At 34.2% G+C, this 18190-nt stretch overlaps 1 protein-coding gene across 3 annotated transcripts in view; it reads right to left on the bottom strand.

Annotated features, from left to right (window-relative positions):
• Nucleotides 1–18190, bottom strand: part of LOC137400682 (vacuolar fusion protein CCZ1 homolog) — a 49676-nt gene that overhangs the window by 20007 nt on the left and 11479 nt on the right. For all 3 annotated transcript variants that reach the window (XR_010979265.1, XM_068087022.1, XM_068087016.1), the window contains exons 2-6: nt 9115–9277; nt 8926–9023; nt 8487–8577; nt 8174–8287; nt 3494–3583 (exon numbers count right to left, since the gene is read on the bottom strand). Coding sequence is in view for 2 of the 3 variants with exons in the window: in XM_068087022.1 (XP_067943123.1) it covers nt 3494–3583; nt 8174–8287; nt 8487–8577; nt 8926–9023; nt 9115–9180 (459 nt within the window). In the remaining variant the exon portion in view is untranslated. The remainder of the gene's footprint in view (nt 1–3493; nt 3584–8173; nt 8288–8486; nt 8578–8925; nt 9024–9114; nt 9278–18190) is intronic.

The following is an 18190-nucleotide window of genomic DNA, read 5'->3' as shown; positions in this document are numbered from 1 at the left end:
ATCTGTTTGCTATTGTAAAGATTTGATAAAACGAACATATTCAGACGGAAATTCGACCTGCCTAGTCTGCAGAGTGAGAAATGTGCTATAGCCTCGTACTGTAATGATCCTAAAGTTATCACCCCCTTCAAGTACTAGCAAACGTAAATACTGCTTGGGTTGAATTATTCTTCACCATCCTAGACAATATAAGAGAGATCTTATTGTCATATAAGTCAGCAGACAATAGCTAGTTAACCATAGTAACAACAGAAAAGAATTGATTGAAGATGTTGCTTCTTCAACACCAATGAAGATGCCTGACTCCAACAACCCAAACATCCCATCAATCAGTTTTCTTGAGAAAAGCGAAACAGAGTATCCTAGACTACAGATTAGCACCTAAAGGTAACCCGCTGTGGGTGTCCCTTCAACCTCGTGAAGGAACTCTAGAATGATGGCTAGAAGTTGTCTCACAATCCCCACCGCTGTCACACAATATGATACTTTCTCTTTCGGTGTAGCGCTAGAGCCAAGGTTCAAATGTTTACTCCACAGCTCGGCATCTAGCAAGCAAGCCCTCTAATCAGGCCTGTTGCAAACTGCTCTTCCTAGCTCTGCCACAATTCCTCTACAGTGCCCTGTCCTGCCAAACAAGCTGGCCTGACTAGCTAAAAGAGTCGGCTTCTACCTGTTTAACAGAGACTGCTTTCAACTGCCAGTCAACCCAATAAAAGATAGGCTCTCTTATGGTTTACTAACATCTATATTAATAAATCAGATTGTGTCCTTGTGATTTGTGTAGTCTATGAAAATGCTGTCTTTCCGCATGTTTTGGTTGATTTTATTTAAGCTTCACACGCATATAAGATAGAACATAGAAGTCATAAGATAGATCATAGAAGTGATAAGATAGATCATAAAAGGCATAAGATAGATCATAGAAGGCATAAGATAGATCATAGAAGACATAAGATAGATCATAGAAGGCATAAGATAGATCATAAAAGTCATAAGATAGATCATAGAAGTCATAAGATATACCATAGAAGTCATAAGATAGAATATAGAAGTCATAAGATAGATCATAGAAGTCATAAGATAGATCATAGAAGTCATACCCTAGGACACTTATATTTCGCTAGTATTTAGTTTCGTGAGTAGCTCACAGAGTAAAATTTCGAAGCAACTTAATTTCGCAGCTCTGATGAGTGCGAAAATATAGTGATGTGAAAATAAATGCAGTGGAACAAACATAATTATATTCCTCAGGTTCGGTTCACCGATAAAAAAATTCAATTTGCGACTAGTTTGTAATTGTGAACCGCAGGTAGAATGATGTGGGCAAGGTCGATAATGCAATTTGATCGCTTGCTGCCATTTGTTTCTTGGACTATCAACAGGCCAGTTTTCACTGGGGCAGCTGGCCGGCTGAGCCGCCCCAACTTTTTGGGAATTTTTTACGGTAAGTACAGTCCAACTCGAAAAACTCGCCCTCAGATAAAATGTAACATTTCATCTCAAACGCAAGGTCAACTCAAACGGATTTGTTTGGTCAGTTCCAACGCAATGATAAATTCCTTCAGATAACTCGACCTCAACATCCTTTATTCGAAAAGTTATTTGCCCAACGGCCATGGACGCGGTTTTTATCACTGTAGAATGTCACTTCATTCCAAGCCATAGAGACAAACATCAACTTCTAGTAGTTCTTAGGCATCATTATTATCATCATCAGAGACAAAATATTTTTTGTTAACGACTTTTATAAAGTTTTGCAAAAGATTAAGTTTTATCAATCACCCGCTTGGCCGTGTCCCATCGAAAGCGTAAAAGCCTCCGAATGAACTTAAAATAAAATCCGCAAAATTGATCTTTGTTAAAACGCTCAAAAGGAAAAGATGTTTTTTTTTCTGAGCGTATTAACTGCGGTCATGTTTTGCCTATTTTAATTTAAAAACGTCTCGTCAGTCACATCACTTAAAACAAAACAAATCTAAAAAAATTACAAGTTATTGAAGAGGTGTCAGTGGTGAATCCAAACCTTTCCAGAGCCATGCTGCTTGTGTAGTACTGCGAGTGTCAGTGCATGTGTCTTATTTTCTTTCAACACACGGTGCTCACTGCATTGATTGACGTCCCCAGCAAACGATAATGCTAACTAATGCATGTGCATTGACATCAAATTCCTATCATTATAAATCATTCCTAATGGGAAAATAATCCTAAATAATTGCAAAATAATAACGTAATAAATTTTGACAGTCAAATTATTTTGTCGGTTTATATTTTAACGATGCTATAGTGGTCGTTAAAAACGTTAAAATAAATGTCGTTATAAAATTCAATTATACAGTATCAATGAACAGAGCTATTTAGTTTCGCTTTTTCGCTCGTTTGTTATGATAGTTTAGTTTCGCACATGAAACTTTCGCGAGAGGATGACACCGCGAAAACGCGAAAGTTAGATGCCGCGAATACATAAGTGTCCTAGGGTAAGATAGAATATAGAAGGCATAAGATATACCATAGAAGTCATAAGATTGAATATAGAAATCATAAGATATACCGTAGAAGTCATAAGATAGATCATAGAAGGCATAAGATAGATCATAGAAGGCATAAGATAGACCATAGAAGTCATAAGATAGAATATAGAAGGCATAAGATATACCATAGAAGTCATAAGATAGAATATAGAAGTCATAAGATATACTATAGAAGTCATAAGATAGATCATAGAAGGCATAAGATAGATCATAGAAGTCATAAGATAGAATATAGAAGTCATAAGATATACTATAGAAGTCATAAGATAGATCATAGAAGTCATAAGATAGATCATAGAAGGCATAAGATAGATCATAGAAGTCATAAGATAGAATATAGAAGGCATAAGATATACCATAGAAGTCATAAGATAAAATATAGAAGGCATAAGATAGATCATAGAAGTGATAAGATAGATCATAGAAGGCATAAGATAGATCATAGAAGTCATAAGATAGAATATAAAAGGCATAAGATATACCATAGAAGTCATAAGATAAAATATAGAAGGCATAAGATAGATCATAGAAGTCATAAGATAAATCATAGAAGTGATAAGATAGATCATAGAAGGCATAAGATAGATCATAGAAGGCATAAGATAGATCATAGAAGGCATAAGATATACCATAGAAGTGATAAGATAGATCATAGAAGGCATAAGATATACTATAGAAGTCATAAGATAGAATATAGAAGTCATAAGATAGATCATAGAAGTGATAAGATAGATCATAAAAGGCATAAGATAGATCATAGAAGTGATAAGATAGATCATAAAAGGCATAAAATATACCATAGAAGTCATAAGATAGAATATAGAAGTCATAAGATAGATCATAGAAGTGATAAGATAGATCATAAAAGGCATAAGATAGATCATAGAAGTCATAACAAACATTTTAATGGCCGAATTTATCGAAAGAGTGCAGGAAATGAGGAGTGCAAATCATGCCCTGCTTACCCGGCTGTAGAAGTGTTCAAGCCTTTGTTTGAGGCTGGTCACATCACCATGAGCTTTAGTCAGTATATCAACAAAAGATCCCATGAACAGCTGCAATGAAGAGTGAACCTTGCGTTGATCTAGCAAATATTATTTTAAGCAATCGACCTTCATTTTGCTACAGGCAAAGTTAATGTCACACAATCTCACCGTTTCCAAGCTCCAACAACTTCCTTGTTGTTATCCCTCAGAGTATGTAATTGAACATACGCAATGTTCAAAATTTCTACTTGATTACCATTATGCTGCCCCGATATAAGGTCAAAAAGTAATACACTGCAGAGCAGCTAAATATCTGAACATATGAAATAAATACATTACAGTATTGGTTTCCTATGTCTAAACTGTCATATGTTGGCGCAGATGTTCTTGTAGCAAGTATTGTGTTTTAATTCATAAAACATTGAGACATGCTGCAAGTCATTCCATAGAAAATTTGAAAACCCAGTATATAAAACTACATGTATCTAAAAAATACATGTAAAAAACATTATTACTTTACCTTAGAGACGCGTGTACAGAAGTGTAGGCTTGGTAAGGGGTGTAGTGAGCCATAGACATACAGGGCATGGCTCTAACTTACATCAGATAAAGAATGTAATACCTTGATAAAGAATTTTCATTTATTTTCAACTTTCATTTATTTTTAATTGACATTTTATTTTTAATTTACATTTTATTTTTAATTCACATTTTATTTTTTACCAGTTTCCTAAATTTTATTTACAAAATGGTAATTTGTCAAAAGATTTCAAACAATACATCTCAGAAACTACCTGATATGATAACAAATATCCGTATGCAGAGGTGATTGTAAGCTCAGGTTTGACTAGTTTGAGAATATTCTGGTTGCATTTCATTCCTGATCTACAGAGTGAGCAAATCTTTTATGACATTACCAACATTTAGAAATTCTTTTAATTTTGAAGTAAATTAAATTGTATCACAGCAACCAGATACATGTACGAATGCCTACAGCTGCAATTGTAATACGCAATCTTCAACAAAAATTCGCAATGTCATGGCAGTTGCAATTTTCTATGGTTATCACTTGGGTTAATCGTAGAGATTTTGATAAGAAACATACTTCGAGAAGCACATGCTGTAAAAAAGGTAAAATATTTTGCTGCTTTTGTCTCAAAAAATCCGTCCAAAAACCAATATTTAAAACTAAGTACAGTGTTTATTTGAGAAAACATTCTAGCTATTCGAAGACAGATTAATAAAGAGGTCCATTCTGCGAAATAGCCAAAGCACATTGCCAATGTGGGATACAAAAAATTTTCATCGCCATGCTGTGTTATTGAAGTTATTGAATCATAAAATTGAACATTATAGAAAAGCATTTAACATAACATTTGGAGAGACTGACAGGAATAGCTCTAGCTAAGAAGGCTGATCTAGAAACAACTACATGTGGTAGCATTACTGAGTTATTCAATACTTACACACCACGTGTGATTTGATTCTTAAAATTGATCAGCTGAATACTATAAAATCTATATATATAAATCTCAAAGTCTGTGTGTCTGTGTATCTGTGTGTCTGTGTATCTGTGTGTCTGTGTGTCTGTGTATCTGTGTGTCTGTGTATCTGTGTGTCTGTGTGTCTGTGTGTCTGTGTGTCTGTGTATCTGTGTGTAGTTCAGTATGTCCAGCTATAGCTATTAAAATATTGGAATGAAGAATCTGTACCGCAGAGGATTTGATCTCAGAACCTCCTTTTGCCAGGCAAATGCCTTACCAATTTAGCTGCGCATGATTGATGGATTCATTGGGCGATATATGTCGCTATCTGGGTGAGAATATGCCACTGCTCTCCGTTACAGTGAAACATAATTTAATTCTTGCTCTCCCGTGAGAGCAAGTGCAGTAGTTAGCTTACTCAAATTAGCCATTGGCAATGTGCCAGGCTAATGGCAAGTGGCAGGCTACTACATTACCTCTCATTGTTTATAAGCTGATTTTTAATACCTGGGCAATGCCACGCATTTCGCTAGTATTACACTAAACCAAACCTTCATCGGACGAAAGCCTTGTATAAAACAATGAAAGTATTGTAGAAGTTATAAGATTCTGATAGAGGGTCTATATAGGTGGCCTTGAGTGCCCCAACACAGAGGGATTTAACAGCTGAAATGAGTTGTTAGTTATTGCAGCGAATAGACAATGGCTACAAAGACTTGAGACTTCTTTTAAATGTTTGGACTCCGTCATAAAGTCGAGTGACACTCCTTCATTGGTGTCACTTCTATTAGGATTCTTTGTGGGGATTAAATTAAAGCATTGAACATATGAAGGTAAAGGAGAAGTAGGTTGGCTGTTTTCCATAGTCTAGATCAAATAGTGTATGTTATATATATATATATACTCATGCTACAGACAGTACTGCTTCAGCTATTGAAGCTCATCAGTGCAGCTCAGGGCTTTTTCATATGTGTATATATATATATATATATGTATATATATATATATATATATGTATATATATATACATATGTATATATATGTACATATGTATATATATACATACATATATATACATATATATACACACATGTATATATATACATGTATATATATATATACATGTTATATATATGGTGGGAAGCTCCTGGTAAGGTCAATGAAAATGACTGCGCTAAGAACCTCTGGGACTTCTACATCCGGACTGACAAGCATGTCCTAGCAAACCAACCAGATATAGTGGTGGTGGACAAGGAGAACAAGAGGGCTACTATAATAGATATAGCAGTACCCAATGAGCCTCATCAGAGCAGCTCAGGGCTTTTTCATATGTATATATATATATATGTATATATATATATACATGTATATATATATACACATGTATATATACACATGTATATATATATATACATGTATATATATATATACATGGTATATATATGGTGGGAAGCTCCTGGTAAGGTCAATGAAAATGACCGCGCTAAGATCCTCTGGGACTTCTACATCCGGACTGACAAGCATGTCCTAGCAAACCAACCAGATATAGTGGTGGTGGACAAGGAGAACAAGAGGGCTACCATAATAGATAGCCTATAGCAGTACCCAATGACTACAATATAACCAGCAAAGAAAAAGAAAAGGTAGAGAAATATCTCCCTCTAGGAGAAGAGATTGAAAAATGCTGGAATGTAAGAACAACTGTAATTCCAGTAGTCATTGGGGCACTGGGCGCAATAACACCGGCGCATAAAATGTGGCTTGCCCAAATACCAACAACAATCAACTCAAGTGAGTCGCAGAAAAGTGCGCTATTGGGAACAGCTAAGATCTTGAGGCGAGTGCTCAAACTCCCAGGTCTCTGGTGGGAGACCCGAGTTAGAGCAGAAATTTCCACCCATCTGGGTTAACCGAGGTGAGGAAACAATTTATATATATATACTAGCTGTGCCACCCGGCGTTGCCCGTGTAATAGAAGACTCTTTGGACAAAAAATTGATTTGTATTTAACATATAACAACATTTGCCATTCTAACTTTCAAACTACATATCATGAGAGCAGTATGTCGTGTAGTTGAAATAAATTGAGAGAAAAATAAAAACAACTGTAAAGGTTTTAAAACCTTGTCAAACAACTGTACCTTTCAAGCTAGTAGCCTGGCATAAATTCCACTAAGCTAGTTAATAAGGTTAGGCTTCCAATGACGGTAAGCCATGACTTTGAGTCTGCATTGTTGTCCAGCTCAGCTGTTCTAATAATAGCTATAGCCGGAAAACCAACAGACAGAGATACGACATACAGACGGACTTTGAGAAATATATATATATATATATATATATATATATATATGAGAGTGTTAGCATACATGGCAAAAGCCTTTTAGTGTTTTTATAGCATGTATAATTTTTTATTGGCATTGGTAATCATCAGTGAAATAATGTCTTTTGTTAAATGTCAACAAGAAAGAAAATGAATGAACAGAACTAAAAATTGGTTGAGTGAGTTGAACAAAAGTGTTTTAAAAGTTGGTAATCTATTAGCATTGCGGAGGAGTCAGGATAGAGAATGGTTGTAGTAACAGATAGTTTGTAAACTGAAAGTATTACATTTAAAGGATCTTGCAAAAACTTACGTATACGATTAAAATGGAAAAAAATGATCACAGGTTGAACTAGTTCTTTCTAGTGAAAAGAACAGCAAACATACTGGACAATCCTATCAAGTTGCTGGGAACCAGTGGACTAAATCACGACTAGGCAAACATACATCCACACAAATACAACGGCAAACATACATCCACACACACACAACAGCAAACATACATCCACACACACACAACAGCAAACATACATCCACACACACACAACAGCAAACATACATCCAGACACATACAACAGCAAACATACATCCAGACACATACAACAGCAAACATACATCCGCACACACACAACAGCAAACATACATCCGCACACACACAACAGCAAACATACATCCACACACACAGACAACAGCAAACATACATCCGCAGACACATACAACGGCAAACATAGTGAAAACCCAAAGATAGGTGGCAACAAATCGTTACAAATACAAAGTGTATGTTGACTGCATATAATCGGTAGGTTCTGCTTATAATAGTTTCTAGCTTCTCATATCTGACAACAGCTAACTCACCTTAAACATCTCATAAGACTGGCGGAGAACGGTTTCATAAACCTTGTCGTGTATCTCTTCATCATGGTAGTCATCCCCGTCTTCAGCATTTTTTTTGCATGGAATGTTTAGTTTCTGTAAATTGTTTTACAACTACTTGTTATGCCTGTCATGAGAGACAAGTCATGAGAGACAAGTCATGAGAGACAAGTCATGAGAGACAAGTCATGAGAGACAATACGCGATTTGTTTTAAATATTCTTATTAAAACATTTAGAAACTAATAAAAGATGATAAAGAATGGATGACAAACACACAATTATTACAAACATACCATAATTATCCAGAATCCTGGCTCAGGCTCAAAATACAAATGTCTTTGCTTGAGTGTATGAATGGCTTGACATGGTTTATCACTGAATGTCCTGAAGAATAGTAATAGGATATCTATACTAAATTCAACAGAACAAAATATGGCAAAGAATTCTTTACAACTAAAGCACATTGATTGTAGAAAGCTATATATCTGTATGTGAACAAGAATCAGCATTTTCCCCTACAGTTGTCCCTAATTACCTTGAAATGGCATGACATAAAGAAGACAATCTTCTAGCAAAAACATTTGTAAACAAAACAGGAACAATACAAAGACAATCAACTAAGCCAAAGGAACTGAAAGGCTTCCATCATAGTTTATAAGTTGACAAAATTATACAAATGAAAAGTTAGTTTGAAAGCTGAGGCTGCATTGAGGTCCATTTTTAATAACTTACTCGACAAATTTGATCATGGCTTCAGAGAGCCCAACATCTGTGCATTTAACATCAACACTCGCGGTCTGTGGGTAATAGTACAATACTTTTTTTATTTCCTGAAAAAATCAAACATAACGATAAAACGTGCAATTAATTGTAATAAATGAAATTGCGAAAACACTAACACAACAACTGTGAGTTACTTACTTCTCCTTCCTTAGGCCCATAGCTGCTGTTGAAAATATAAAAACTATGTAGCAGAGGAGAAGCCATATCGCTAAAAGTTCTGCCACAGGATGAGCTAGCCTTCTGTTAGATGCATAATAATCAGCCGCAGCTGCACCTTTTTGACATCTTTCAGGAAGGTCAGCTGCAATATAATAAGATGAAATGATTTACTTGAAATAATTTGTAGGAATGTTATTATTTGCCTTGAAATCGTCTTTTTCATTTCAAATAGACGTTAGAGCAGGGCACTGTAGCTTTCGAAAATTTCAAAATTTTCAAGGAATTAGGTTAAGATTTCTTTACATGCAATGTCATCCACAACTCCGTAGTGCTATCCGCATTTAAAAATCTCAAATGCTAAACTGACTATTATAATAGTTGACTGATGTTCAGCAAAGTCATAAAAAGTCATTGCAGTAGTGGTGACGGCGGAATTGCAGTAATGCTGGCAGCATTGCAGTAGTGCTGGCAGCCATGCAGTAGCGCTGGCAGCATTGCAGTAGTGCTGGCAGCATTGCAGTAGTGGTGGCAGCATTGCAGTAGTGCTGGCAGCAATGCAGTAGTGCTGGCAGCATTGCAATAGTGCTGGCACCAGGATGTTGCCATCAGCCATTAATATTGTTGAAGAACTGAATGATTCTGCATGGCAGTTTCCATTCCTCTGATTTCCACATAGTGCCTATGCTAATACGTCACTGTTGATGTTGTCACAACTACATTATAGTACCACCTTGTATAGCAACCGAAGTTACATTCTCACCGACCGGCACCAGCTCAATTGAAGGTTTAATTTTTTTGCAATAACATTCTATTTTTTGTCTCATTCGCACTACCATCAGCCGCCTTGCAAAGTTTATAAGATGGACTTTTTAAGATGGCTTACCATTTCATGCTGACAACTGAAGAATGATGTTGATTCACTAAAACACCACCATTTAAAGCGTTCAAGGATACGTCAAATGCTGTCAGATGCTGGCCAGCCTCTTGTCAAATGCTGGCCAGCTGACCAGACCAATTATAGGACAGCAGCAACAAATGACAAACGCAAACAGCCTTTCCTCCAAAATTGTTTTTAGATAATACACTGGTGGCTGATTTCGATACTACTCAAGTAAGCTTCCAACAGCTGTTTTTAAATTTCAAACATCAATCTGTATTTGAACAGGCGTTTTTGCAAATTTGGCAAAAAACATACCTAATCCATTTGATCGTTTCCCTCAATCTTATCCAACCAGCATAAATAAGTTCATCAATCAGTCACATATTCTTTTTTTAAACGCGACAATTTATCAAATATGCAACTGTACTTACACTTTTCGACAGAAACAATAAAAATATTTTAGCTTTAGTTGAAATAATTCTGGTATAAAAAGTAACCCCATGAAAATCCATTGGTTCTTTTGCTTCTTCGCCAGAGCCTGCTGAGACTAATTTATCATGAACTCCTTCCTAGAAGAAAGCAAAGCAATGGGCGCTAGCCGCTTCATACCTTCCAGTAATCACGTCTTTATTTTACGTATTCCTTATTCTCTTACTTATTCTCCTTTTGTCAACCCTCAATTTTTTAAAGTCACTAGGTCATAATTGGGTCTCGAAGAAATTGATATTTTTGCTTTGTGCAAACTATTTCACCACAACTGTAGGTGAGAGTGGGGCACGTTGCAATGCGAGGCACGTTGAAACACACCAAAAATTTCTTGCTTGTTTACATCATTTTGAATTCTCACCTCACTAACTAAAGAGCTTTCTAGGTCATCTTATGAGATATCTTGATTGCATGAACTGAAAAGAACAGCAATTTAGGTGAGCCATGATTTTGTACAAATTATTGATAATTTTTTGCCCTTTTATTTTTATATCCAAATTTAGAGAATTGCATATCTTCTTTGTACATCATCTCATGTTAACAAAGATCAGTGAAGGCAGCTATAGACATGCTCTCTTCACAATGTATCCACCAACTTCATGAAGTTACAGCATCCTGAGTTGGGATGAACATTTTGGTTACTCAAAGTCATTTGAGGTACATCGAAACACAAAGGGTATGGGGCAAGTTGCAACATGTTTTAATGATAAAAATAGAGAGGCAAGTTCCAAAATGTCTCAAAATTGCCCCTTTACACTTATAGAGAGGAACAGCTCGAGCAACATACAAACAACCTTGATGACATAGCTACAAGTTAATCCTCATGATGAACCCCTAAATTTCTGGACAATATTGATATCATGACTGCAAATGCTAACATATAGAAAGAAAAGTTTGATCTTTAGATCAACATGTATATATGTTTTGTTGTACAGTAGAAGTTTGTTTGTCGTGATTGTTGTACACAGTGTTCTGAAGTTCATAGCTAACTCTTTTCAAGATTTTCTTGCTCAGATAATTAGTGGAAATTTGAATTGTTTGGTTAAAAATAAATTTAGAGAAAACACAGTTATAAAACTAAAATTTATCATGAAAGTCAAGGACGTTTCAACATGTCCCATAGGGTGTTTCTATGTGCCCCTTACCGGGGCACGTTGAAACACCAATTATAAATTTATGCAATTAGTACTTTTGTAATATTTTGCAAAGTATACAACCAGCAGAATTGGCATACACATGTAAAACATATTTCTGCATTTTATGTAATTATTTTAAAAAATGTTTTAATATTTTAGTAAAACTTTATAGCCAATAATGCATTTTTTTGTTGCAACGGGCTCCACCCTCCCCTACTTAGTTATGTGATTACTAAAACAGCCGAATTAGTCTCTTTTCATTGCTTAGCTGGTTTGCCTTAAACACATTGTATTGTGATTTCAAAGTTTTTGTTTTCAGAATTGCTTCAAACTGGGTCAAAATAATAATAATTTATGCTTACTCTTGAATCTTTGTATACATATCTATATATATATTTCTCAAAGTCCGTCTGTCGTCGTATATCTGTATATCTGTTGGTTTTCCAGCTATAGCTATTCTTAGAACAATGGAGCTGGACAACAATGCAGAATGGTAAGTCATGGCTTATCGTCATTGGAAGCCTAACCTTATTAACTAGCTTAGTGGAGTTTTCCATTGGCAATATGCCAGGCTACTAGCTTGAAAAGTACAGTTGTTTGACAAAGTTTTAAAACCTTTACAGTTGTTTTTATTTTTCTCTTAATTTATTTCAACTACACAACACACTTCTCTCATGATATGCAGTTTGAAAGTTAGAATGGCAACTGTTGTTATATGTTAAATACAAATCAATTTTCTGTCCAAAGACTCTTCTATTACACGGGCAACGCTGGGTGACACAGCTAGTATATATATATATGCTAGTATATATATATACTAGTATATATATATATATATGTATATATATATATATACCCATATTTCCGAGTTAGGAGTTGAATAAATATATACCAGTTAGGAGGTTGCGGAATATAAGGGATTAGGAGTTAACGCAAATATATATGGGTAAGCCTCCTATATGGTCTAATTTATCTACATTGTAGATATATATATATTTATTCACCTCCTAATTATTATATATTTTTATGGAAATTTTAGGAGAATATGGTATCATACAATATATATTCATTGCCTTATCATACTTTGTATATATGCATACTAGAAAAACTGTCAAAACTTGGAGAATGTCTAGATGGTTGTTGTAAATTACATATCAATTTGAAGGTAAAATAATTCATACCTCAATGAGTAAGCAAAAATAATGATTACCAGTTAGCAGATTGCTACAAATTACACATAAATTAGAATGTTACCATTGTAACTTATGTAATAGTTACAATGGAAACATTACATAGCTTGGCATAGCTTACATACCCTTTAGTAAGATGCCGTAACTTATATCATTTAGGAGTTTGCTATAACTTGTTTCTTTTAGAAGCTGCTTTGATTTACATATAATAAAGTATGTTGCTATAACTTATAGATCATTTGAGAAATTGATATAATTTGAATTTCACATAGTTGGTAGCAATTATCTATATATCAGTTAGGAGGCTGCTGTGGATTATATATTAATTAGGAGGCAGCTGATATTTATATATCATTTAGGAGGTTGCTATAACTTACATATCATTGCAGAGGCTGCTATGAGTTACATATAATTTAGGATGTTGCTATCACTTATAGATCACCTAAGACCTTGCTATAATTTGAATTTTCCATAGTTGATAGCTATTATTTATATATCAGTTAGGAGGCTGCTATGGATTATATATTAATTAGGAGGCTGCTGATATTTATATATCATTTAGGAGGTTGCTATAACTTACATATCATTGCAGAGGCTGCTATGAGTTACATATAATTTAGGATGTTGCTATCACTTGTAGATCACCTAAGACCTTGCTATAATTTGAATTTTCCATAGTTGATAGCTATTATTTATATATCAGTTAGGAGGCTGCTATGGATTATATATTAATTAGGAGGCTGCTGATATTTATATATCATTTAGGAGGTTGCTATAACTTACATATCATTGCAGAGGCTGCTATAAGTTACATATAATTTAGGATGATGCTATCACTTATAGATCACCTAAGACCTTGCTATATTTTGAATTTTCTATAGTTGATAGCTATTATTTATATATCAGTTAGGAAGCTGCTATGGATTATATATTAATTAGGAGGCTGCTGATATTTATATATCAGTTAGGAGGGTGCAATGGATTATATATTAATTAGGAGGCTGCTGATATTTATATATCATTTAGGAGGTTGCTATAACTTACATATCATTGCAGAGGCTGCTATAAGTTACATATAATTTAGGATGATGCTATCACTTATAGATCACCTAAGACCTTGCTATAATTTGAATTTTCATAGTTTATAGCTATTATTTATATATCAGTTAGGAGGCTGCTATGAATTATATATTAATTAGGAGGCTGCTGATATTTATATATTGTTTAGGAGGTTGCTAGAACTTACATATCATTGCAGATGCTGCTATGAGTTACATATAATTTAGGATGTTGCTATCACTTATAGATCACCTAAGACCTTGCTATAATTTGAATTTTCCATAGTTGATAGCAATGATTTATATATCAGTTAGTAGGCTGCTATGAATTATATATTAATTAGGAGGCTGCTGTTATTTATATATCATTTAGGAGGTTGCTATAACTTACATATTATTGCAGAGGTTGCTATGGGTTACATAGAATTTAGGATGTTGCTATGACTTATAAATCACCTAAGACCTTGCTATAATTTGAATTTTCCATAGTTGATAGCAGTTATTTATATATCAGTTAGTAGGCTGCTATGAATTATATATTAATTAGGAGGCTGCTGCTATTTATATATCATTTAGGAGGTTGCTATAACTTACATATCATTGCAGAGGCTGGTATGAGTTACATATGATTTAGGATGATGCTGTCACTTATAGATCACCTAAGACCTTGCTATAATTTGAATTTTCCATAGTTGATAGCTATTATTTATATATCAGTTAGGAGGCTGCTATGGATTATATATTAATTAGGAGGCTGCTGATATTTATATATCATTTAGGAGGTTGCTATATCTTACATATCATTGCAGAGGTTGCTATGAGTTACATAGAATTTAGGATGTTGCTATGACTTATAGATCACATAAGAGTTTACTACAATTTGAATTTCATATAGTTGGTAGCTACTATTTATATATCAGTTAGGAGGCTGCAATGAATTATATATTACTTAGAAAGCTGGTGCTATTTGTATATCATTTAAGAGGTTGCTATAATTCACATATCATTGCAGAGGTCCCATGTGTTACACATAATTTGGGATGTTGCTATCACTTATAGATCAACTAAGAGTCTGCTATAATTTGAATTTCATATAGTTGGTAGCTACAGTACTATTTATATATCAGTTAAGAGGCTGCTATGAATTATATATTAATTAGGAGGCTGCTGATATTTATATATCATTTAGGAGGTTGCTATAACTTACATATCATTGCATAGGTTGCTATGAGTTACATAGAATTTAGGATGTTGCTATGACTTATAGATCACATAAGAGTTTACTACAATTTGAATTTCATATAGTTGGTAGCTACTATTTATATATCAGTTAAGAGGCTGCTATGAATTATTTATTAATTAGGAGGCTGCTGCTATTCATATATCAATTAGGAGGTTGCTATAACTTACATATCATTGCAGAGGCTGCTATGGGTTACATATAATTTAGGATGTTGCTATCACTTATAGATCACCTAAGACCTTGCTATAATTTGAATTTTCCATAGTTGATAGATATTATCTATATATCATTTAGTAGGCTGCAATGAATTATATATAAATTAGGAGGCTGCTGCTATTTTTACATCATTTAGGAGGTTGCGATAACTTACATATCATTGCAGAGGTTGCTATGAGTTACATAGAATTTAGGATGCTGCTATGACTTATAGATCACATAAGAGTTTACTATAATTTGAATTTCATATAGTTGGTAGCTACTATTTATATATCAGTTAGGAGGCTGCAATGAATTATATATTAATTAGGAGGCTGCTGCTATTTATATATCATTTAAGAGGTTTCTATAACTTACATATCATTGCAGAGGCTGCTATGGGTTACATATAATTTAGGATGCTGCTATCACTTATAGATCGCCTGAGAGTTTGCTATAATTTGAATTTCATATAGTTGGTAGCTACAGTACTATTTATATATCAGTTAGGAGACTGCTATGAATTATTTATTAATTAGGAGGCTGCTGCTATTCATATATCATTTAGGAGGTTGCTATAACTTACATATCATTGCAGTGGTTGCTATGGGTTACATAGAATTTAGGATGTTGCTATGACTTATAGATCACAAAAGAGTTTACTATAATTTGAATTTTATATAGTTGGTATCTACTATTTATATATCAGTTAGGAGGCTGCAATGAATTATATAGTAATTAGGAAGCTGCTGTTATTTATATATCATTTAGGAGGTTGCTATAACTTACATATCAATGCAGAGGTACCATGGCTTACATATAATTTGGGATGTTGCTATCACTTATAGATCAACTAAGAGTCTGCTATAATCTGTACAATAAAACAACAGTCTGTATAAAACAAAAATAATTGTTGTTAGAACCTACATATTGTATAGTATGTTAAACTTTAACGTAGGAATCAATAAATTTGTATTTAAAACAACAACAGACACCATGCTTGATACTAAAAAATTCAACTAGTCAAGTACCATAGAATGGTCGTTGCTTAGTCACCAAACGGAGTAAATTTATTCAGACGTCAAGTTTAATGCGATATTACAAAAGCCTCAACAACAAGAAGACCCTGCTGCCAGTTTAATTTTGCAGCTTCTTTTGCAGTCATCATTATAATTTTCAAACACCAATTTCTTTTAACAGTATACAGCTCTGGTATTTTTGGTAGTTTGCCTCAATCTTCCGATCATGGCTTTTTGAACTCTCAATTTTCTTTTAGGCTGCATAACTTTCTGCTCACTAATATAAACGAATAATGTAACTCAATATTTGTAAATATGGTCTATGTTATAGTTTCTTATTCAGTCACATATCGCTGCTGCACTGCATACAAAAACTTAAAAAAAATTAGTTGGTAACAATGCATGGACGCAACTCAGTTACTGTGATTGCTAAAATGAAACACACACATTTTTGCTTGCTGTGCATATTATCTACAGTAATAATATGAATTACTTGCACAACATACTTAGTTACTCAATCTAACATACAATAACATCAATGTCTTTCTATTCATCTTAAGCCACTCTTAGAACGTTAAGTAAAAACATTTCCCCACTCGGGAATAGAGTGTCAGGTTGCAAAACCTGCGCAATACCACAGCACCATAAATTGGGTAGATTCCAAACAAGCCCATTGTGCCTATGTAGAACACAGGGAAAAACTTAATGTCACATAGAGAGCCAATAAAAATACAATAACATTCTATCTTGAGGGCATTTTCGCTTTTTAAAACTTCTTTCTTACTGCAATTTATTGTTAGCAATGATCAGTCGGGCTGGACCCAGCACAGTACCAATTTTTTTCTAACTTTAGATCTCTTGACTTTGGGTGGTTTTATTGATCAATAGTAATACTGAGTGCTATTATTCACATTTTACCAGTAATAATAATGCCCTGAAATGTCAAGAAATTGATAGAACATTCTACTCAGACACATTCACTTAAATTTGGAAAATGACCCAAAAAGATATATTTCTCATTGTGTAGTGAATTTCTGATTGTTTTTAGTCAAGCACAGCGTTCTAAGTAATTTTTTGGGCTTGTCGGTTTGACAGTAAGTTGTCAGTAGACTGGCTGCTGCGGCATATTTCCTTATATTTAGTTTTTCTTTAAAAGAATTATTATAATTTATCTTAGAGCTTGTTTCTTGAATAATACATCATAGTGTACAGTGCAATACAACAGATAATATATATTGTCGGTATTGTATTATCTATCATAGTCATTGTTTTATGCACATTTTCTGTACATAAAATAATAGCTAAGACTGCTTGATACAAAATAACTATACAAGTGCATTACTGCGGAGTTGGTCTCTTTTAATCTTCAAAAAGAGCACATTTATTGACAAATACAACGCAATGATAATAAGAAGGTTCAACAACATAAAAAATTCAGCTGGCATTTTTTCTCGCAGCCTTCTTTAGCAAGTTGTTGGCTCGAGCCCGAATCACTGTAACACTTCTGTTAGGCAGCGTTGAGTGTTTAGCATCCAACACTGATCTTGTTGGCAGTTTGCCTGATTTTTCAGTCCAGTACTTGTCAAATTCTGCTATTTCCTCTGCACTTTACCCGTTTTCTGCTGACTGAAATAGTAAATAATGTGAATTATCATTCATAAAAATCTGATAAGCTATGGCTTTGATGAATCACATATCATTGCTCAGCTCCATTCAAAAGTTAAATAAGCTGGTTTACGTGCTGCAAGTCAAAACAGAATTGACGGTTTCTCAGATACAAGTGAACAATAAGGACATTAATGCTCGTTAGTGTCATTTCTCATTTAGTAATATAATACTTAACCAATG

This window comes from Watersipora subatra, chromosome 1 (assembly GCF_963576615.1).
Source record: "Watersipora subatra chromosome 1, tzWatSuba1.1, whole genome shotgun sequence".
NCBI classification, from domain to species: Eukaryota; Metazoa; Bryozoa; class Gymnolaemata; order Cheilostomatida; family Watersiporidae; genus Watersipora; species Watersipora subatra.
Note: the sequence above shows the minus strand (reverse complement) of the source record. Positions and strands in the feature narration are given on the sequence as shown.